Source organism: Mus caroli, unplaced genomic scaffold, assembly GCF_978045245.1.
Source record: "Mus caroli unplaced genomic scaffold, Mus_caroli_1 scaffold_11, whole genome shotgun sequence".
Taxonomy (NCBI): domain Eukaryota; kingdom Metazoa; phylum Chordata; class Mammalia; order Rodentia; family Muridae; genus Mus; species Mus caroli.
In genome coordinates this window covers 82,734,657-82,759,386 of record NW_028227266.1, presented here as the reverse complement: position 1 = coordinate 82,759,386, position 24,730 = coordinate 82,734,657, and the positions used below count along the sequence as shown (strand labels likewise).

The 24,730-nt window shown below is 41.1% G+C and overlaps 1 protein-coding gene across 3 annotated transcripts in view; it reads right to left on the bottom strand.

The window, feature by feature from the left end:
* The window catches only part of Bckdhb (branched chain keto acid dehydrogenase E1 subunit beta), a 190,916-nt gene that overhangs the window by 125,254 nt on the left and 40,932 nt on the right, over positions 1 to 24,730 (bottom strand). For all 3 annotated transcript variants that reach the window (XM_085827787.1, XM_085827786.1, XM_085827788.1), the window contains exons 4-6: positions 10,595 to 10,728; positions 10,204 to 10,359; positions 7,691 to 7,799 (exon numbers count right to left, since the gene is read on the bottom strand). In XM_085827787.1, coding sequence (XP_085683913.1) covers positions 7,691 to 7,799; positions 10,204 to 10,359; positions 10,595 to 10,728 — 399 coding nt within the window. The remainder of the gene's footprint in view (positions 1 to 7,690; positions 7,800 to 10,203; positions 10,360 to 10,594; positions 10,729 to 24,730) is intronic.

Genomic DNA, 24,730 nt, shown 5'->3' with positions numbered 1-24,730 from the left:
TCTGAACAAATACCACACGTAAAAAATCCAAGAGTATCCTGCATGTGACCAGAAGACTTCTCATGCAGATACTTTTATATATAATTATTTTAAGGTTGTACGTGTCTTTATGTACATCATTATTTCAGAAGATCATGTGTTCTTACCACTGAAATGTCACTAAACTTATTACTTATTGTTTCTAGTTCAATGGCAATGTTACTCTGGAAAAGTCTATACCTTTTTCAACTTAAATGTACCTGATATCACTTTTGTGCATGTGTGAACATGTATGTGGAAGCCAGAACACAACGCTCATGTGCCATCTTCCAAAACATAATATACCTCCTTTGAGTCAGAGTCTCAAATTGGTCTGGCACTCACCAAGTGAGTGGCCAGTGGGACCAGGATTCCTCTGTCTTTCCCTCCCCAGGGTTGGAATAACAAGCACACATCATCATCATGCCCAACATTTTTACATGGGTTCTGGTGATAGAACTCATTTTCTCCTGGTTGTAACACTGAGTCTCTCTCTCTCTCTCTCTCTCTCTCTCTCTCTCTCTCTCTCTCTCTCTCTCTCTCTCTCTCTGGTTCTGGTGATAGAACTCATTTTCTCCTGGTTGTAACACTGAGTTTCTCTCTCTCTCTCTCTCTCTCTCTCTCTCTCTCTCTCTCTCACACACACACACACACACACACACACACACAGGTTGGGGGAGTTAGAGAGAGAGGAGAGAGCTCCTGAAATCACTTTTAATAATAACTTAATTAAATAATGACATTCTACATCTCCAGCTTTTCTGCATGAGACAAATTAGACCACTTCTCAAGATGGCTGGCACGCACACATGGCAAAGGCAGTAGTGATATAACAGCGCGTCTATCTGCTCTTTGCAAGACTTGCAATTAACCTCATTACATTTTGCAGTCTTGTTTGACATGACAAAGAAAAGCTTTCATGGGACTGATACTTCATAACCCAGAGTGTAGTGAACTTTAACCACGTCTCCAGCCTCTTTCATCTTCTCAGTTACTCAGAGGAATTTTTTCCATGCAATCAGCAGTGTGTTACATTTCCAAGTTGGCAACGGTGCTACCAAATCAATTGTACTGACAACTGTTCTTTCCTCTTTAAAACACTGGAATTGTTTTGGATATTCCAAATAAGATGCACACATGAAGACTCAAAGCTACCATTCACAATGAGAGAAAACACTGGGGGTTTATAGTTCTGCATCTGGGTTACCTCGCATGGGATGGTTGTTTGCATCCATTTACTTACAACTTCCATTTTTCTTAATGGTTGAATAATATTCCATTGTGTAAATGTACCACATAGGGGTCAGTAAGGGGTCATTGGGAGGGAGGCTTTCAAGTGGAGGAAGAACACAGCAATGTAACAGGTAAGGGTGAATAATGGTATAGGAAGAGTTAAATGGGATGAGGTATGAAAGAGAAAACCAAAGAAAAAGGGATAAATGAGTGACACTAAAGACTTTCTGAAAACGAGGTGAAAAACTATTGAAGATGCTTCCTAAAATATAAACATTTCATATATAAAAACAATTTAAATGTAGTTACACTCTTCCAGGAGATTATCTCCCTACTAGACACCACAAGCTAACTAATAAAAACCCAATGTCAGGAATGGGTTAGCTCTATCAGAGTTGTTGGCCAGTTAGGTCCTATAGACTCTCACATTTTGCAGGTTCTTAGTCACCCTCCTGAACTGATGGCGAGACCCTGTTGCTGAATCTATCACATATTTGTGCCATAAAACACGGAGAAATCAAGCAGGTACTGACCTGGAAGCTTAATCCTTACTGGCTAGTGTTTACAAAGAAGTTGCTGTGCATGCTACTAGAGGAAGAAAGTAAAACTCAGTCTTATCCAGACAGGCTGACAGGGGCAACAGTGGCACAAATGGCATAGGACCAACCAACCATTCTCTAACTAGAAATCAGGCCTGTTCCCCAAGATGGAACCTATATGTGCACAGTTATCAGAGCCAAGAATCAGTGGCTAGACAAGACATAGACCCTAGAGGAGGACCTACTCTGATTACTGTGATTACAGAATTAAACCAACTCCTCATGAGATCTTGTTATAGCATCTCTCAAATGTCATCAAAGAAGCTTCTCTTTGCAATCAATGGCTGAAGTGTGAAGTTCTGGTTGCATTGAAGACTCAGGAGTATCATGTGATGTTTTTCTGGAAGCTGTCTTATGGGAGGATGCTTTGATAAAGCAGAACGTGAGAGGATGTTTTGCTGAGAACAGACACGTGGTGTTTTTCTGGAAGCTGCCTGGTGGGATGGCATGTGATATTTTGCTGAAACAGATGCTTGGGAGGACACATGATGTTTGGAAAGAGTCTAAGTATAACCCAACAGACAGTAGACAATGCTCTGGCATCGGTTTGCCTCGCTGGTCTTCCCTGGGCTTCACCTTGCTGGTCTTTGCTGATGATGCTCTGACATTGGTTCACTTTGCTTTCTTCACTAATCTTCACTGATTGTGACTTCGTAGAGAGAAATGCACCAAAGAACTCCTGGTGGTGTTCTGGCTGCTTCTTGCTGTTTCAGGGGACTTGTGCCGATCCTTGGAGTCTTGTGGTTTCTTCTGGATCAAGCCACAGCTGCTTATTCGTGTTTGGTGTTTTGCTAGTGGACTGGACTGCTGACAACGAAGACTGGAATTTCCCCCAAAGAACTACTTCTAAACAGGTCTATGCCCTCTTTGTCCTACTAGCCATCCTCCTCCCCTACCTTTGATCAGTGGGCTATAAGAAAGGTTGAAGCATTTAAGAACCCTTATTAAAGTAGGTTTTAAAAAATATAAGCCTACAAATGGTGATTAAAATAGAGTTTCACAACTAGACAAGGTGCAGAGAATAATTGAAGGCAGAATGCTCAGGCCTAAATTGGACATCTCTATCACACTTCCTTACTGCCAAGTCTCAGGGAGTTGAAAAACTAAGAGCCAGAGGTGGAGATTGAAGGAAAACAATGTTTTCCAGACACACTAGAATCATTGTGAAATATGAACTCACAATGGTTGTAACTGTGCAAGCTCAAATCAGTCAAACTCCCAGTATGAAGAGAAATGGGTATGAAGCCCCATCCATAGCTGATCTGATGCTCTACTGGTAATTTATAGATGCTGAACAAAAGAGAGTTATCTTTAAGGATGTGGCTCCAGCAGGTCTCACATGCTCCAGTTGATGGTCATAACCTAACAGCGTATAGGCAACACCAATGAGGCTTGATGAGTTTAAAAAAAAAAAAAGGCACAAAGTTGATCAAATATGAAATTGGGAAAAGTTGGGGGAGGGGATGAATATGATCAAAATACAATTCTCAAAGAGATAATGAAGTATTTAAAAGTGAACTGTATCCTCAAATGCATTTTCTATAGCTAAAAAAAATATGAATGTCACATGAGGAAAATAATTGAACACTAAATTACAGTCACGAGGAAAATCACTTAACACAAGAATTGACATGCAAAAAAAAAAAAAAGATTGTTACTCCCAATTTAAAATGGGTCACTGTTTTGTTAAGCAGATAAGAAAAAAAAAAAAGCACCAATAAATTAATGCATCTTTTCAGACTGCTGGTTTTTAAATCAAGTAATTCTGTTTTTATTTAAAAAAAAAGGAACTAAAAGGATGGCTCGGTGATTAGGAACTCTTAATGCTCTTGAGTTTGTCTTCCACCACACACCTCAGTGGCTGATAACTGCCTGTAACTCCAGTTCCAGGAGACCTTCACCTGGCCTCTGTAAGCACATGGTACACACAAACTGATGCAGGCACACGCACATACAAAAAGACAAAAGTTGGGCATAATAAACTGGGTTGGGCTATCCCTAAAACTCTCAACACATTCACACCACAGTTAGCTCTCAGTCACTTGCACAGTTACAGTCATGGCTATCCATGTTGCTCCACAAAACACCAGTTTCTGCATGCAGTGGAACATCACTGCTAAATGGAAGCAGAAGGGAATTAAACAGCTGCCACTAGAGACTCAGGTTAACTCAGCCATGGGGTAGAGCCCGGTTTGGCTCTTGCTTCGGAAGGTTAGTAAATCACTGACTACATCACACACTTCGGGGCCTTTCCACATCACCACTACCATTCAGACCTCACCGTCAAGAGTAGTTTTGTGATGTTGCTACAACTTTTGTTTGGCGCGTTGATTAGGTTGTTTTTATGTTGCTGCTGCTGTTGTTGTTGGCTCCTGTTTTTGTTTTTTTTTTTGTTTTTTTAATGAAAGTCTTACTATGTATCCCTGTATCCCTGGCTGGCCTTGAACTCACAGCCATCCTCTTTTCTCAGTCTCTCAAATGTTGGGATTACAGGTATATGCCACCACATCCAGCTTTCTCGAACTTTCTCAACTCTGGTTACTTATTAGATAGGGACCAACACTAGTTTTTATAGTTGCACATGAACAGGCAACAGCAACTACTGGCCCCTGGGGAAAAAAAATGGCAAGATGCTCTTAACTTCAAGCTCGATGTACTACCAGGGTGCAGCCGAAAACTACATGGGGATCAGAGAAAGCAGTAAAAGACTGAACACCAATTTCGTGAGCTTCTAATTCACACAACAATTTTTATTAATGTATCAATTCACTGATAACAGAAATTTTTTTAAAGCTATCTGTAGAATACTTACGGCTTGATCTTTAGTATTTGAGTATACAGATTATGCATTTCTTGATTTTTGTACAGACACAGTTTTAATACAGATGTAATTTCCTTCTCCTATATACTTAAATGTATATAAACAGATGTGTTTTTTTTTTCAATACTGTTTTAAAAAGCCAGAATTTAGAAGCAATTCAATGTTTATAAGCAAGGGGAAAATGTAGGTATGGCACATATTTTATGAAGTAGAGATCAGCTTCACCTATGTTAACTGACAGAAATATCTCCAAATATGTGGCAAGATGGGGGGGGTGTCAAGAGAACCCACCCTTAACTGAAGAACTATTTGTGGTTGATGGCTTCTAATGAAGAAGATTCAGTTTTCCTTAAGGGTGTGGTCCCAGGTATGTCCACCATGTTACAGTACAGAGCCCCACACCCAGGAGTACAGAAGCATTACCGATTGGGCCCGATGAGGATTTAAGGGGAGATCACAAAGTTGGGAGGGTGGGCAGGAGTATGGGTGTATAATCAAATAATAGGAGTATAATCAAAACACATTATATGAAATTCCCAAAGATTTAATAGAAATATATTTTAAGGAACAGTTCCTTATAGAAAACCTATAGCTTGTTCCTTATTACTTGAGTATACAGACATATATTTATAGATTTTTTTTGTACATTTATAGAAAAAATGTTTCACAAAGCAAGTTACAGGAAAGTGCTTATCTTTTTTTTATGTTTTATATGTCAACAAATATCATCCACCTCATTGCCTATGCAATAAATATAAATCCACAGAAGTTGAGCTACGGGGGAGTAGGAAATAAAGGGGATGGAAGGGGAACTTTTGCTATTTTTATTCTGTATATAAATGATAGATGGCTACAGAGTTATCATGGGCAAACTTGGTACTCTGTGCAGTGATTCATGATCCTAAACTTTACACAGAGGTAAGAAAGCATCACTCTGTCACATGGCATAAGCTTGGTCACTAAGAAAATAAGAGAAAGTAAGGACACATGTGCTCAACGTTCAAATTCAATCTGGAAAGTAAATCGGAAAATTCTTCTGGGCCCAGTGCCATGAACAGCACAGCTTATTGATCACAGAAAACACATCAACAAATTCAAAGGCAACTCTGCACTTCAAGTTCACTGAAAACCTTTAATTCTCCTCTGTTCTCAACATTTTATCAAAGCACTCTCTGCAGTAATGAAATTATGTCCTGTTAACTGTGGATCCACTTGTTTTAGATACAACAAAAGTTTTCCTACATGGCTAAGACAGAAACAGATCTCTGTGAACAATGCATAAGAGAACAGAGACAGACAAAGTAAACCACTGTCAGGAAACACATGCTTCCGAAGTGATGCACAGAGACACAGAGTCAGATGACAGAGTGTAGACACTACACATATAGATTGAAAGTATATATTCTGATTATACAAACAAACACACACACATGTAATATATTTCAAGGGATAACAGGAAATTATTTTTGATGACTGACATTTTAGGTTCCTAAGGAAATAAATGTTTAGAATCCTTAAAATAATTTATTTCAAGAGCTATGGAGACAACAATACTTCACATTTGGGGAAATCTCTCTCTGCTAACAATACAAGGCAGTTTTAAAAATTAAGTGGATAAAGTAAAATAGAAGCCCAGTGCATGAGCCTTCAATAAATAATAGTGGGCCCATACAATGGATATGAACTCAAAATAATACTTATGCAACAGAATTGTATATGCTTTAGATTTTCAAGTCCTTTTTTCTTCATAACCAAGATTCATTTCCCAATTAACTCATTAGCAGTCAGGTGCCAGAAGTAGATGTTCGATATATTAATAATATTTAAAGGTCAGTAGCTTGCTGAAGAGAAAAAAAGTAACCTGCTTTCCTTAGGAGAAACAATTTTTCTTACAATAACAACAACCGTAAAAACAGTGATGAACAAAACTATCTATACAACTGAAAGACATGTTCATTCTCTGAAAAATGCCCTAATACCATACACAACTGTGCAGAATTACCACAATTGTAATAATAATGAACAATGACTAGTCGCACAATAGGCTGTGACACGGCAATCCAGATAAACTAGACTCAGGCAACAACATGGACTGACCTCTGTGACACCAGTTTGGAAAAGAAGACAAACATAATAGATGAGAGATTCCATTCCCACAAAGCCCCGCTAATCTATCATAAACATGAACAGCTAAGCTAATCGCAATCAGAAAGCAACTAGGCTTCGAGCTGAGAGAATTGACAGGCAGAAAGAAAAGAAGAGGAAAGGGCTTGCAGGAGTGATCAAGTGGCCTGCATCTTGTTTGGTACAGTGGCTACGGGGATGTATGCAGCTGTCAAAAAAAAACCCAAACCAAACACAATAGCTGTGTGTTTTCTTGTACATAAATTACATCATAGCAAAAACATGTGGCTTCAAATTTAACTGTTCAAAAGTGATTTGCCAAAGTAATGCTCTTGAATTCGGAGTGTGAGGGGATACATCTTAGATAGAATAAATCATTTGATATTTAAATTTTCCATGACAGCTGAGAAATAAGCAGTCACAGATGTGTGTTTATAGATTTGTGATTGTGAGCTACAGGAAGGGTAGCCAGGCATCTTGGTCTAATGCAGACAAGACCCCCAGGGAAGCCTGATTTCACAGTACATTGTTAACAGGACCTGCCTTGTCCCAGAGTCCCCTGACGTAGAGGAGCTTGGGGTAACTTATTTAAATCAGACCTTCAATGTCATGAATCATAACAAGTACCTTCTCTTTCTCCTCTAACCCACACCGAGCAAACAGAACTAAGCTGGATCCTTTATGCTTGTTAACATTTTACAACCCGAAATCAAAATCTAAATAGATGGGTTTTCTCTAAAGTTTACTTCTGAGGACAAAATTAAGTATCATAGAACTCAATCTATAAGGAAAGTGGAAATCAAGGTTAGGGGCGGAAAGGTTTTTTTTTTTTTTAAATTAACTCTGTAAGAGAATGTAAGGAGAGTCATAAACATAAAATATAAGAAATCCTTACCTGCTGCTCGGTAAAGTATTTTAGGTTCAAAAAATATACATGGATTTTTATCTTCTATGCATGACAACAGAAGTCCCTTGGCCTGGAAAGGGCTTCTGGGTATTACCACCTGTAAAAACAAACAATTTTAATGAAATTTATCCCACTAAGTCCACTCCTAAGGTTGATACTTAACCAATCAAGTGTAAGTAATTCAGCCGGGGAATGGGTATTTGTATTTACTATAACATTTACGCTTTGCCCCTCAGATAAGCATTTCTAAAATGACACCCCGCTGCCACTCACCGATGTAAAGCGCCACAATCCCCTTCGTTCTAATGGGCAAATGGCAAACCTGCATTTCCTAAGTGGAAAAGTGACTCACTGGACTCTGTGGGCTGCAGAGTATAGCATCCCATTACACAGGGAAGAGGAAAGCATGGCTACTCCATGGCTATCTCCAGTGCACAGGGAAGGGCTCCAAGACCTTTAGGAGTGAGGAGGCAGTGCTCGACATAACTTGGCAGAGCACTCTGCGTGGGTCACTTTGTCTCTCCTTCACAGTGACCTTAGGAAACAGCTACTACTCTTTCCGCCACTTAGAAACAGAGACTGGCGCACACAGAGTGGTAAAGACACTGCCCAAGGTTGCACAGCTTGCTAGAACAGAGATTCTTACTCTCTCCCATACAAACTAGAGACCACGCTCTTGACCATCAAATCACAAACTTGCATCTAAATTCTCATGATTGTAAAATAAATAAGAACAAACTCTAGTTTGGAAGGATTATTAGAATAAGCCTGAACCTCCTACAAAGATCAAAGAAGACTCCTTGAAGCAAACCACCTTTGGGTTTCAAACACATTATTGTGGTTTTTGGTTTGTTTGGTTTGGTTTGTAGATCTGGAAGTCAAGTCCTTAACTTGCACACACTAGGTAAGTGTTCTACACTGTGCGACACCCCCCAGCCCTTAATCTGGTTCAGAGAAAGCCATACTAGGTAGACCAGGCTGACCTCACACTTTTAATCTTAGTGCCTTGAAAGAATTGTGTTATTTTTATGAAAAGAATGTTTTTTTTTTAATAAAATAGCATAAATCTCTCTACTAACCATATCATACAATGCCTTTATGCTTCTAGCCTTTAGTCTTTCTTTGTCTGTTTGTTTTTGTTTTGTTGATGGTGGTTTTGTTTTTCCAAATAGGGTTTCTCTATGTTGCCTTGGCTGTCCTAGAACTTGGAACTGTCTCTGTAGGTCAGGCTGGTCTAAACTCATAAGAGATCCGCCTGCCACTGCCTCCCAAGCCCTGGGATTAAAGGTGTGCACTACCACTGCGCCGCCATAAAATTTATTTATTTTTATTTTATGTGTATGAGTATTTTGTTTGTATATATGTGTATACACCACAAGTGTGCAGTGCCTACAGAGGCCAGAAGGTATCAGATGCCCTAGAACCTGAATTACACAGACGGTTGTAAGTCACCCTGTGGGTGCTGGTGATGGAACTCTGATCCTCTTCAAGAATAATTACTGCTCTTAACCACTAAGCCATCTCTCCAGACCTTGCTGTCTTCATATAATTATCTTTACTAACCTTTTAGTGTGTGTGTATTTCAAATTTAAAAATAACAAATAGAAAACACAGCAGAAGATTAAACGCTCTGTTGTTTAAAACCCTAGGATATGGTATAAGCATTAAATAGGATCATCAGCTCAAACTCAAAAACAAGAGTTGCCCCAAAGTGGCTCTTGTCCCAAACTGCCACTGCTGGCTTGTGTAAGAAAAGCATACAGACTCCATTCAACTGAGACAAACCTTATTCTTATGATCCAGCAGAAAAAATAAATAAATAAATAAGGAAAAAAATGTAAACATTTTTACAACTGATTTGTGCTGTCAAAAACAAATATGCCTCTCTGCAAAATATCTGTGAGTTTCTGTGATTCCCTGGAAAGGAATGTGTTTGGTGACAAAATATTTGTGACATCAAAAAGACTTAAAAGCTATTACAAGCTCCAGTTACAAATAGGAGATCCTTCCAAGTGGACTGAGCAGAGCTACTTTATCCTAGAACAGAAAAAATTCACATCTAGATGACAACCCTCTCTCCATCTGCTCAAAACCTGAAGACTGAGCTAAGAGCAAACACGACTTTGAGGTAAATATTAACTAAACAGTAGGTTTTATTAAAAGCACCTCAAGATCAGCTAAATGAGAAATCCCACTCGAAAGAAGAAACTAGAACTTTGGGAGACTGCCAGACTCTTTAGAACCTATGCAATTAACTGATGCCAGCATCATGCCAGTGCTGCTTCAGGCGGAACATTCTAGAAAACTGGACATTGGCAAGTTAATTTAAAAAGAAATGCTAACCTCCCCTATCTCAAATATAGTTAAGTTGGTATCAATTCCAAAGTCCCACTTGTCTTCCTTCAGGTAAGAACGCTGTTGGCTAATAGTTACAGCATGAGCAAAGGGGACGAGAGGGAAACAACCGATAATGATCAAATAAATGAAATAAACAAGGATACCTTGATCCCTGGGCAATGGGCAAAAAAGGCTTCAGGACTCTGAGAATGGTAGAGAGCCCCATGGCCCACACAACCCCACGGGGCCCGGATGGTGAGGCTCCCACAGTTGAAAAGATCACCTGAGCGGTAGCGATACTTGGCAGCTTCGTTGACAATCTGCAGAGAGAAGAGACATGCTACAGTGACTCCTTCCTGCCCAATGCATGACTTAAAAGCATGACGCTGTATCTTCAAATGCATCCCCTCAACAAAATGCAAACTGCAGAGCACAAGTGGACAACAATTGCTGAAGGCAGTGCGGAGCTGAGTGGGAGGAGCCAGCCAGTGTCCTCGGAAAGCTGGAGACTGACCCTCAGAGATATCCTTCCCAGCAAAGGAGCAGGCAACCTACCTGATCAAAGGCAGGGAAAATATAGTCTGCAAACTGGATCTCCGCAATAGCTGTAGCACCAGTGACCGCGATTCCAATGCCAAATCCAACTATTCCTTGTTCACACAACGGGGTGTTAAACACTCTGTCTTTTCCTTTAAAAAAAAAATGATTAAAGTTAATAGGAACATAAATAGCAAACAAAAGAAATGCCGCAAATTAAAGCAATTCAATACGCATCTGAAAATGAGGGTGATGAAGAAAAGTGGGTCAAAGGAAGCAACAGTAAACAGCAAAACGGCTGACTTCAGTACATACTGTATGAAACTTAAGAAACCTAAGCATACCAACTAAAGGATCACGGCCACACAGAGACGGTCTAAAAGGCAAATCCCAGGTATCTCAAGGGAAAAGCGTAAAGAGAAAACTACACAGTGCAAACCCTAATCAGAAGACGCTGACATCACATTATCAACAGCGGACATTGAGAGGAAGACACTGCCAAAGATAGTATGGCAAAATTTATACTGTTAAAGGGTCAGAATCACAAAGACTTCAGACATGCAACCGTGAGCACCAAGCAGGATGGAAAAACTGCCTCAAGTAAATGGAACATAAAAGCAAGTACGTAAGTCAGCATGAGATTCTGAGACACCATCTGGTCAATACAGGAAAAAAAAAATCCCTACCCACCCCATGAAATGAAAGGGGCATTAGAAATATTGATATAACACAATAAATTATATGACTTAACTGACATAAGCAGGATGTCATCTCCACCAGGAACTTTAAGACAGGGCCAACCATATGCTGGGCTATCAACCTATCTCAGCAACTTTGTAAAGAGTAAAATCAAATGCAGCATATCTCAAAAGAGAAGACTTGAATGTGGGAAAGAGACTTGTTGGGAGAAGTGGGGGTGGCAGGTGGGAGGCAGCCGAGAGAAAGGTGAGGGGGGAGTAAGCAGAATGCACTTTGCACAGATATATGAATATGTCAAATGACAAATTCATTAGGAAATATTTATAAGAACCATACTGAGTGTGTTCTCTGGCCGTGGTGGGATTATACTAGGAATCAGTAACAATAAGAAAATCTGTATGTGGGGCTGGAGAGCTCAGTGGTAGTTCAGTGACCATCTTAGCCTCAAGTTCCAATGTTCAAAAAAATGGTAAAATAGGAAGAAGGGCAAGGGAGGGAGGGGAGGGAAGAAGGGAGGGACCAAGAAAGCTAGCTGACTATTTTGTTGTTGGTTATTGTAAATATCCCATATAGGCTCATGTGTTTAAACACCATAACCCAAACCCACTCCCATTCCCACCGCCACCCCCAAGCTAGTAGCTCTGTTTGGGAAGTACGTGAAACCTTTAGGAGGCGGAGCCTTTCTGCAGGGAATAGGTTACTGATGACAAGCTTTAAGGCTGTGCAGCTGTAAAGCCCATCCCCACTTCCTAGTTCCTCTCTACTTGTGTTTGGCTGCAATGTGGCCAGCCACTTCCTCCTCCCACCCACACCCCAGCTCCTGGCACCATGCCTTCCTTCCCTGCCTACTGCCATGTTTTCCCCACTCTCACAGACTGAGCTGTGAGCCAAGACAAAGCCTTTCTGCCTTAGGCTGCTTCTATCACATCATTCTATCCCAGCAACAGAAGAAAAGGAAAAGAAAAGAAAGGAGGAGAGGAGAAAAAGGAGCTAGGGAGATGCAGTAAAGTGTGTGTTAGATGACTTACTAAATGCATCTCTATAATCCATAGCTCAAAAAAAAAAAATGAAAATAAGTGGAAATTTGAGAAAAAGTGTTTGAATTGAATAACTTACTGAACTACTGAAGTTAAGTGCAGAGTTGCTTCTGTCAAACTAACCCTCCTCTTATTTATTTAAAATTCCAGGCAAAAAGTGATCTATTTGTAGAGGCATTGGAAAGCTAAAAGCAGACATAAACTGAACCCTTGAACCTTGAAAGAAGAGACATGCAGCAAATGATCACAGTTATGGGGCTTACCCAAAGGGACTCTGTACTCTGATTCGGAGACCACTAGAATCCAGACAGACAGACTATATTAATAGGTGTCAAAGAGCAGAATCTGAGGTGGATGTGGCCATTAACTGAAAACCAAGAAAGAATGTCCCATTGTTGCACAAACCAGCATGCACACGCTGACACCTGGATCTGTCCAGCCCTCTACAAAGAACTCATTAGAACATAACCCCTGGGAGTGAAAGGAGCTGAGCACAGATTTCTCCTATACCCAAGAAAGAGAACTCAAGAGTATGGAATCCTAGTCTCCCTTAAGTTAGAGAACTCCGTGGAGTTTAAGAAACACTATTGCATGATGAATAGGTCACCAAAGGAAGTAAGAGGGAAATCTAAAACTCCCAAGAAGTTAATGAAAGGGAAAACACAACCGATCAAAACATATGGGGAAGACTTAAATCATGAGATCAGTTCCAAGGGTAGAAGCTTCTAGCTATAAATGTCTACCAAAAAAAAAAAAAAAAATCAAATCAGAGAAATCTCAGATAACTAAATGTTCTACCTGAGAAACCAAAAACAAGGCAAACCCCAAAAAATCCATAGACAGGAAAATAGAAATTAATAAAATGAGAAAAAGAAAAAGAAAGAACCAGAGAACCAAGAGTTGGTTCTTATAAAATGTAAATAAAGTTGTCATATCCTTAAACAAACTAACCCCCCAAAAGGTAGACATTATGACAGATGCCAAGGAAATTCAGAAAATTATGACAAACCTTAACATAGTCCATTAGCTAGGCATGGTCACAGAAACCTGTAATACCAGCATGCAGGAGGCAGAAGCAGATGGATCTTTGTGAGCTCAAGGCCAATAACATCTACACAGCAGGTTTCAGGCCAGCTAGAGCTATAAATTGAGACCCTGTCTGAAACAAAACAAATCAAAAAAATATATATTATATCCCCTTAAATTGAAAAAATATAAAAGAAATGAATCAATGTCTAAATGCATATAACCTACCAAAATAATCTAAAAGAGGGCATTTTTTGGCACACGCCTTTAATCCCAGCACTCGGGAGGCAGAGGCAGGCAGATTTCTGAGTTCGAGGCCAGCCTGGTCTACAAAGTGAGTTCCAGGAGAGCCAGAGCTACACAGAGAAACCCTGTCTCGAAAAACCATTAAAAAAAAAAATACATCTATGACAAGCAGAGAGACTGAAATTAATGTGTGAACCTAAGTCCAATCCCTAAAACCTACATTTTAATAAAATGCAACCATGGACCTCCATCCCTTTGCAAGTTGTCCTCTTGGTATGGACCTATGAAAATGGGGCATGCCACCCCTTTTCAACCATTTCTTCTAGCCTACCTCCATTTCCTTATGACTTCTTCTGATCTACAAAATAGTTCTCTACCAGGAACCCCACAGCTGCCACACTAAGATGGGGCTCAGGTATGCTACATGTGCCCTCCTTCCACTCTTCCCAGAATACCCCCATCCCCCCGAGACTTACACTCTTGCTGCAGAATTAGGGTTTCCCTAGCTTTTGACTGCCATCCTTTTCGGTCATTCCTTCCTGGCCATCTCCAGTCATTTGTGACTCTCCATCAAGGTCTCTACTAGGGACTCATAGCTGTATACTTTTGCTATGAGATTCAGGGAACCCACAGCCACCACACTTAACTAGGGTACAGTCATTCCTTTTAACCCACCTCTATACCAACTCATGGAACTGTTCTCTACCAAGAGCCCACAGCTGCCACACTGGGCCAGGAACCAGACTGGGGCAATAACAACCAAAGAATTGGATACCCATCCAACATAGTCAAGGCCACCTAGTAAAGAAGGCATTATCAAAGCAGGATTTGAGGGCTAAAATAAACATACAGAAGGTGAAAGACTGAGTAATACATTATTTTGCTTTATAAAACAGAGCTGTTGAGACAATCAATGAAACCTTAATAAGAAACGAGTAAAAATTAAAATTCAGGAGATGCCGCAGACTATCCCCTTTTTGGGTCTCTTATCTGCGTGGAATGGGTCTCTGGTTGCAAGGTGGACAAGGAGTCCGCAAATGACAAACAGAAGCAACACATGAGATTGTGTAGAATCTGAATGCAATTTGTCAAATCGGCCATTGTAAATACTTGTGTATGGGTATAACTCAGCTATCTATAGTTCTAAGTATCTACTCTGGTTCGTTCTTAGATCACAAACTTCCTTCTTCCTAGATAATGGTACATTCCTGTGTAGGGCAGTGACTTAGCTATCCATGACCAAGGTTGGATCAAGGACTGCCTAGAATCTAACTTAGTTATATGTCAAAAAATCAATCCTTAGGAGCACTTGTAATAAAGCAATATTAACGGAAAGCACACAGATCTGTTTACCAACTAAAGCAAGGACATTGGAGCATTCTTTATACAGGATGCCACGATTCCAGGAGACTAAGTTTCCGTGAACTTTTCGTCTCGGGACAGCGCCCAGGTTTTCGGGGCCTGTGGCACTTGTCACAACTGGAGTGGATATAGCAAGGAGATACAGCCAAAGGTAAACTAAATAAAACTCCTAATACCCTCATGAATAAGGATGATGATCAGCTTCCAACTTGGGCCACTGACCTATTAATATAGGTGCAGGGTTAAAAAAAGGGGGGTGGGGAGTAGGCACAAAACATCAAGGAAATCTGGAATACTATGAAAAGACTAAACCTACAAAAAATAAGTCTAGGAGAATGGTTCTCAGTCTTTGTAATACAGCCACCCTTTAACAGTCCCTCATGCTGTGGTGACTCCACAACCATAAAATCATTTCTGTTACTACTTCATAACTGCAATTTTGTACTGTTAGGAATTGTAATGTAAATATCTGTGTTTTTCAATGGTCTTAGACAGCCCCTGTGAAAGAGCATTCAACCTCCAAAGGGATCATGACCCACAGTTTGAAGACTGCTGGTACACAGGAAGAAGAAGAAACCCAGATAAAGGCAATAGAAAGTATTGTTAACAAAAATCACAAAAGGACATTTTCCCAATCTAAAGAAATACCTATCAGGGTACAAGAGACATACACAACACCAAATAAACAGAACCAGAAATAAATGTGTGTGTAGGGGGGGGGGGTATTACAAGCTGCAAGAGAAAAAGACCAAGTTACATATAAAGGCAAGCCCATCACACTAAAACCTGACTTTTTATTGGAGGCTCCAGATATTCCACAAGCATGAAAAAACACAGATGCCAGCCAGAACTACTATACCCCACAAAACTATCAATTGCAATTGAAGAAATAAAAACAAATTTAAACAATGTCTGTCCACCAATCTGGCTCTACAGAAAACATTAGAAGGAAAAAACTTGAAAAACACACAAGAGGATACAAAGAATAAATAATCCAGAACAATTAATATTAACCAAAACAAAGGAAAATACACAACATATTAAAGGAGTTATTAGTTCTTTTTTAAAGATTTATTCGTTTTATGTATGTGAGTACTCTGTCTTCAGACACACCAGAAGAGGGCATTAGATCCCATTACAGATGCTTGTGAGCACCATGTGGTTGCTGGGAATTGAACTCAGGACCTCTAGAAGAACAATCAGTGTGTGGGTGGGTAGGGGAGCACCCTCATAGAAGTAGGGGAGGTGAGGGGATAGGGGGGCTGTGGATGGGAAACCAGGAAGGGAGATAACATTTGAAATGTAAATAAATAAAAGAATTTTTAAAAATAAAATAAAATCACAAAAAAAGGAATTAATAAACACTGCTCAATAATTCTGTTAATGGTCTTAATTCCTCAATAAAAAGATACTGACTAAAAGACTAAATTAGAAAACAGGCTTCATCTTTCTGCTGTATCCAAGTAACACACTTCACCACCAAGAAGAGACATCACCTTGGGGTAAAAGGATGGGAAATTATCATTGTATTACTCAACCCTCACCAGAAAATGTTTCTTTTTGCAGGGCATGGCAATTGACACAGAGACCCACAACTGGACAATGTGCAGTGAGTCAAAGACTTTAGAGCACTTGGTCATAAAAGGGACCTTTATCAACCCCTGACCTCTGCCCCAATACTCACAGATCTATGCAGAAGAAAAGGTGGAAAGAAAAGCCAGAGGTAGGGGATGACTCCTCAGAAAGTGTCTTCCAGATAAAACATGATTGATCATATATAAACTCACAGAAACTGTGACAGCATGCACAAAGCCTACACAAGTTCAAGCCACACAAAATTCCCAACACAGAGAGCAGAAAGTGTACAGAGTCCCACCTTCAACCAAGAAGCCATTTGTTACTGATGCTTGCTGGGAAAGAGAAATCTGTTTTCTCCAACAGAGTGTCACTGGATATCAATCATACTCCAAAGCAGGCCCCATGCCCAGGATTAGTTAGCAACACACAATGGACTCATGATTTTGTGTGCTTTTTTGTTTGTCCGCCCCCTCCCCATCTTGTTGCACTATTTATTTTTTTGTTTTGATTTGGAGGGTTTTGGTTTTTTAGAGAACAAGAAGTTGGGTGGGTGAGAGGTAGGGAGGAGCTGGGAGAAGCTGGGGAAGGGAAGGCAAGCATATTTGTATAATCCCAAGAATCAGGAGGCAGAAGTAGGAAGCTCCCCAAGACTCACTTTATAGCTCACCTGGCTTACTTGGCAAGCTCCAGACCACTGAGAGACCTTGTCTCAAAAAGCAAGGTGAAGAACACCTAAGAACTGACACCCAAGGTTGTCCTCTGGCCTCCACACACATACACCCACAAACACACATGTGCAGCCATACAATCTTCCCAACTAAAACTGGTCCAAGGGCCAATGGATTCACTGCACAATTCTACCACATCTTTAAAGAAGAATTAACAGCAGTCCTTCTTAAATGACTACATAAAATAGAAAAGAAAGGAATGCTAGAAAACTCTGTATAAAACCAGTATTACCTTGATGCCACTCTCAGATAAAGGTACCAAAAAAGAAAAAAGAGAAAGAAGATAAAATTATAGTCCATTATCCTCAATGAATAAACTTAGGTGCAAAAATTCCTAATAAAGTATTTGTAAACCAAACAAACAAGACAATGAAAAATTCTGTCAAGGCTGTGGACAAAAATGGAAGGGCCAGAAATGGGAGTGTTGGGGCAGGAGGAGCTTGATAAACCCCTCATGCAGGCTTTGCCTTCAAACCACAGTGTACACTTCATTAGCACACTACTCAGATTTCAGTTAAAATTTCACTGCTTCTCAGCTACTGACAACATTTTACGACCAAAAAATCTAATTTCAGAAATCTGATCTAGAACCCAAACATCCAGGGACAGACCTGGTTGGTATTCAAACTCTGTTTCCATATAACCCAGGATATCAGTTCATCTTGGTATGCAGAATTCACTTTCAGCTCAATCATTCCCTTTGAATACGAGCCACAAATAAGGCAGGTGCTGGAGATGCAGACTAAACACATCCTGTACTTTGTAACTCTTAAAAGCAGCTGCAGAAATTTAAAAGTGTGACTCACACTCATCCTAATCTGTGACTGTCTTCTGAGCATGTAACCTCGACATCTTATCAATGCCCTACTCCACTGGAAGTACGTGGATAATTTTTGAAAGAAAAAAAAAAAAAAAGATTCTATTGCTTGAGTGGTAGCAAATGAACACAACATCCCAGCTGCCTGAGTGGAGGCCAAACCCAGCAAGTCTAAGCCTACTTAACCAAACAAGCAGCAGTCACTAATTTGCTCCTTGCAGCTTCAAGTTCCTAGGATACAGGTAAGTGTTTTTCATCTTGGTAAACAAAGAACAGCATTATTTAGAGGAAACAGCTTAACAAAGAACATTTTTAAATGCTCCAGAAGAAAGAGCTCCCACACAATCACAAGGTTAAAAATCTTTCTGTCTTCTGCCTAATCCGGACTGGTGATGTAGGCACTAATAAGATACACAATGTTGATGACTTCCTCTTGCCTCCAATGCAGTTAACCCAATGTAAAGCTCACATATGTAATATCCTGAGAGATGAGATACTGCAAACAACAATGGCGCTATGAAGCAAGACAGACCAGGATACCTATCTTCATAAACTACTAAATTACCTAAGGCTCTATTCTTCTCTGCAACACAAGAATCACGATGCAAAACAGATTCAATTCATTCACACGTTTATTTCACTAGGGATCACAAAGCACCGAACATTGCAGTAACACTTTTCTATACATTACGGTTGTCATAACTTGGTTTTCATGCTGTAATTAAAAGCACCATGACCAAAAGCATCTTGGGGAGGAAAGGATTTATTTGGTTTACATGCCCAGATCACACAGTCTATCTTGAAGGGAAGTCAAGATGGGAGCTCAAGGCAGGAACTGAAGCAAAGGCCAATGAGGAGCACTGTTTACTGGGTTCCTCTCTCTGGCTTGCTCGGCCTGCTTTTTTAGGCAACTTAACAGCACTTGCCCAGATTCTCCTATGTCATTCCTCAAGGACACACACATACACACCCCACCAAAAAAAAAAATTACCTTCAGGCCTTCTCGGCATTTCCTCAATTGAAGTTCCCCCTTCCCAGGTACATGTATGATTATGTCAAGGTGACCAAACCTAACTAGTACTAGGTAAACAAAAAACTCATCACCCCCCCCACCCCCCACCCCACCCCTACCCCCCCACCCCACCCCCGCCTCATGGGTGAGGCTTACACTCTAGACCATGGAAACTACTGAGTAGATATGCACTGTGATTATAACACTAGGACTGTTCAGGACAGCAGTGAAGGGAGTAGGTGACATGGAGTTGGAACTAATGCGGCTTCAAACAGGGAGTTCACAAACTGGAAAGTCACCATGGAGAGGTAACATTTAAGAAAAAACAAACAAACAAACAAACTGTGGGTGCTGGAGAGATGGCTCAGCGATTAAGAGTATGACTGATCTTCCAGAGGTCCTGAGTTCAATTCCCAGCAACCACATGGTGGCTCACAACCATCTGAAATGGAATCTGATGCCCTCTACTGGTGTGTCTAAAGACAGCTACAGTGTACTCATATACATAAAATAAATAATTCTTTAAAAAAGAAATAAAGGAAGGGAGGGGGAGAGAGAGAGAGAGAGAGAACCAACGGTGAGCCACACATCATACATCCACAGAGATGTCTGGGCACAGGGACAGTCATAGTTAACCTTCATTGTCAACCCGACTGCATTACCAGCATCTAGTAGAAAGGAGGCATACTTCACAATCTTGCGCTGACTCCCCTAAGCCCAAGCAATCAGGGTCCAAGCCCCCTGAAACCATGAACCACAGTGCATCTCTCTGCCCACGTGGTCATGCCAGGTGCTTTGGTCACAACACTGCAAGATGAACTAAAACAGGCCGGAGAGTGGAAAGACCTTGAAGAAATCGCTTCAGCTTATCTGAGAAAGGGTACAGAGGAGACCCTGGAATCTGAACGTAAAATTGTGGCAGAAATAAGCCAAAGCATAAGAAAGAGGCTATAGAGGAGCAGTGTGGATCAAGTAGGCTATTTCTCTATTGTTGTAGTCAAATACTCTAACAAAAGCAAAGTAAGAGAGATAAGGTTTATTATAGCTCACAGTCCATCACAGCAGGAAGTCACAGCAGAAGGAACCTGAAGGAACAGGTCACAGTGTGCTCAGGGCTCAGAAGCACTAAGTGGGAACTACATGGTAACACTTGGCTCACTTTCAGCTTCCAGAGGCCAGGGTTCCGAGGACTGCAGTGTATTATCCAAAATTAACACCATTTGCCCACATTAACTCATGAACACAATCAAGATAATCCCCCACAGGCAAGTCCCAGGCCCAACTCCATGGTGAGTACAGTTCTGGTTCTCAGCACTAACCACCCAGAATGCCCTTGTACACACTTCCTGAGGATGAGTCAGGAGGCAGGTGAGTGGGATAAACAGGAAATGGCAGAGTAAAGCCAGGCCACCCTGAGTGTCATTTCATCACTCTCTTTCTGGTTGGCATTCTATGAAGTAAATAGCAAAGGAAGTCACCGAAAGCCGGGACTGCAGGACACCATAACACTGAAGTGAAAGACGAAGACTTGGAACAGCAGAGGAGATGGAAAGGATGGGCAAGACTGGATGAATTCTAACACCTGAGTCAAAGGATTCACTGATGAATGGATCCTGCAGTCTGAGTCAAAGACATGCAAAGGATACTCAGACCCTTTGGATCTGAGAACTTTAAAGACACCACAGCCAATAAGTGAGTCTGAGAAAGGAAAAACAGATACAATGCTATATAAAAGCTTCCTGGGGTGAGACTCCAAAGTTTTGTTTTGAAAACGTGTGCCATGCCTCGGACATTTAGGTAGAGTATCATAGGACTGTGAAATATGAGTTAGAAGGTTTTGGCATAAGTAACCTTACGTATTAATGACATAAGGTGAGACATAATTACTGAGTGAATTAAGGGAGCAAAGTAAGTAAAGAAATGAACAGAAGTGGTCATTGGTAGTTTGTATTACTGCTGATGAAACAAGAGAACCAAAAGCATCACCAAGATCAAAGCCTTGGGGTGGAAAGGGCTTATTTCCTCTTACAGATTCCAGTCCTTCCTGTGGGCACTCAGGACAGGAGCTGAAGCAGAGACACTACTTGCAGACTTACTCTTTTATGGCTCGCTCAGTCTGCTGTCTTACACCACCCAGCCTAGTCTACATAGGGAGTTCCAGGCCAGCCAGAGCTACATGAGACCTGCCCCAAAAAAAATTAAGGTGGAAGGAAGAACAAAATTTCAGACTAATAGAAATGATCAGAAGAGAAAGGGAAACTGGTCCAAGAAAAATTCATGAAATACATAGAGAGAATAACTAGGACTATGTCACGGTGACAGGGAAAGTCAATGGCACCTTGGCATCCCTTAAGATCCAGAAGGAAAGGAAGCAAGCACACAGCACTGAGGCCCACACATGGACAGACGGACAGATGGACGCAAGCAGCAAGTAAAAAGGGTCTGCCCAAGTTCTTGGGGGCATCTACTTATGTTTTTAGTAAAATCCTAAAATAGACCCAGCTTTCTTTTTGTGGTATTAAGGATCAAACTAAGGGCCTCTTGTGTACTACACTAAGAGTTCTCACACCCACAAAACAGATTGTCAGCAGAGGGAAAAGGAGGAAGGCAGTACTGAGGAGAAGCAAGAATGGAATAGTATGCTACATACTCAGAGTCAGACAGCAAGGGTGGTCCTTGAAGGTCACCATCAGCCCTTAAGCCCAAACTGAGAGCGCTGGATGTCTTGACTTGTTTTGTACCAGTGACATTCAGCTCAGTGAACCTTAGGATTTAGACAGCAAGGGAGATTTAGCTAGAACTGGATCCCAACAAGCAAATATTGTATAGTATTCAAGATGGAACTAAAGAGAAGAAAGAACATCCGAGAAGACAAAAACAAGAAGGGAAAATAAGAGCTCTTGGGAGGCTGGGGCAGGAAGATCTAGAGTTCAAAGTCAGCCTGGGCTCTTCAGTGAGTTCCAAATTACACAGGAAACAAAAGAGGCAGTGTGGGTAAGTTCCTTAGATAGATGTCCCTGTTCCATTTTTTCCTTCCTCAGTTTAGTGAAATTTCCCTAGATTCCATGAAAAAATGGGAAGAGGTTATCCCCAGGCCTTGGCCTCTCAAGACTGAGGGAGGGACAGAGGTTGTGAGTATCTTTTGTTTGCTCCGTGCTTGACCATTGATTGACTGTGATCTGCCTTTTTACTATTTTGATGGGTCTTTTAAGTGATTTTTTTTTTTTTTGGCCACATCATACTTTTTACCCTGTACTGTTCCTTTAGGTGTGGAAAGCATATTTGTCCCACTTGTTCTGGTGGAAAATCCCGTTTATGAAATAAGTCTGCAGACTCATATAAACATTACTGTCTATGGTAAACTTAAGAACTGTCTTAGACCTGTGTCCAGTGTCTCCAGCCCTTCCTGTGGCAGTAGTTTTCTGTGTCACTAAAGCATGCTCCTGAGGAGGACAGACTGTTGTTTGTTGTTTGTTGTTGGCTAAGGGAGGCCCCAGGGCTCTGGCTCCTGCCTACCGCTTCTGTCCCCTGTGCTGCCCGACCTGACCTGACTCCCCTGCTGCTGCACTGTTTTGACACCCCCCCCCCCCACCGACCTTGCCATTCCTCAGTAAATTCCCACTTCCCCCTGGTGCAGAGGCTGCCTGGGCTGCCGTCACAGCGCTTTCTCTAAGCCTGCATGGCTGCTACCTCACTCGTGGTTATGAAGCTTACTAAGATTTTTAGAGTGACTAGAAATGTCCCCTGCTTCTGAAGCCCTGTTTACTCCTTCTCTTGGAAGGCGACTTACCTCTCCCCGACTTACCCCGCCTCTGCAGTCTAGCTACATTTCCTAGTCACAGACCTTGAGGAAGAAATCGTTAACAAGAGCTTTGGCTCTGTCTTAGAAGTGAGCTAGCTTAAGTGCATTTTTGTGCCTCTTAACACAAAGACGTAGAGCGAGCTGAGTCTCTGGAAGCTTTCTGTTTTATACCAACAGCTCTATCTATTTTGAAAGCAGTGTCACTTTGTTCTGTTTACACGTGTATTAAATATTTGTCAAGATTACTATTTTGTTACTCTGTGAAGTTGGCTGCTTGATTTACCAAATGAAAGTTATTTTGATGTTGCCAAAGTTATTTATAAGAACTAGCAATTAGAGGAATAAAAAAGCATTTTGTGGAAAAAAAAATTTTTGAGGCTTTAAGACCAGTAATGTGGGCCTTGGTAAGAGCTATCCCAGACTACCCAAGTTCAATTCCCAGCACCCACATGGTGGCTCACAACTGTCTATAACACTAATTCTAGGTAAACCCATCCCCTCTTCTGGTTCCCCTAACACCAGGCTCACATCATGTACACAAATGCTTGTGAAATCCCATGCACACAACATAATTTTTAAATATTTACTTTTATTTAATATGTATGGATATTCTCTCTCCCTCTCTCTCTCCCTCTCTCTCTCCCTCTCTCTCTCCCTCTCTCTCTCCCTCTCTCTCTCTCTCTCTCTCTCTCTCTCCCTCTCTCTCCCCCTCTCTCTCTCTCTTTCTCTCTCTCTCTCTCCCTCTCTCTCTCCCTCTCTCTCTCTCTCTCTCTCTCTCTCTCTCTCTCTCTCTCTCTCTCTCTGTGTGTGTGTGTGTGTGTGTGTGTGTGTGTGTGTGTGTGTGTGTGTACTATGTGCATGCCTGGTGCTTTCAAAGGCCAGAAGAGGGTATCAGATCATCTGGAACTAGAGGCACAATGATTATAATCTGCCTTGGGGGAATTGAAAATCGAATCTTTGATCTCTGGAAAAGCAGTCAGTCCTCTTAACCACTGAGCCATCTTTCCAGCCTGTAGCATAAAATTTTTACAATCTAATATAAAAGAACCAATGAAGTCTCAGCATGGGGAGGGCAATAAAGTCCCACTCCTAGCAGAGGAAGGAGCTGCTGGCCACTGACAGCTACTGTGGAAGGGTGAGTCTGTTTCTTTAAGGTGTGGCCCCTAAGAGGGCAACCATGATCAAAGCCTGGCTCCATACTCAAGGGTATTTGGGGAGCAGATATCAGGCTCAGTGGACATTTAAAAAAAAAAAAAAAGAATGAAAATACAAAGTTGAGTGAATGGAGAGGGGATGAGGGGAGGGGAAAGAATAGGATCAAAATATAGTGCATGAAGATCTGAAAGGATGAAGAAAGTATTACTTATTTTAAAAGGAATAATAATTTAAAAAACAACAACAACAACCAAAAGATTGGCGGAGTGGCAATCCTAGGATCAAGGGGCTGGAGAAGTTCAAGGCTGAGATCAAGATCTGAGGATGCTTCAAAATGAGATTTTAGAGGGAATATACTGTTATTGACTGTAAGAAGAATGAGCGTCTGAGTGTGATGGGCAAGAAAACCGCAAAGAAAGCAAAGAAGGAATGGAATGACTGGGATGCTGGGGAGACCATCTGTGAAGGCCCAGAGAGACAATGGAGAATGAAGTAGCCAGTTGCCCTCAGCAAGGACTGGATAGGAACAGCAAATGACAAAGAATAGCAGCACATGCTTACCGACCAACACACACTGCAACCAGTTGATAGATGTTTGGTTTTAAAAAGATAAGTTAGGTAACGAGAGCACATTTACCTTTGGTAGTACACTTTATTAGCTTGACCTACTTTTTAAGATTTACCACTTTTTT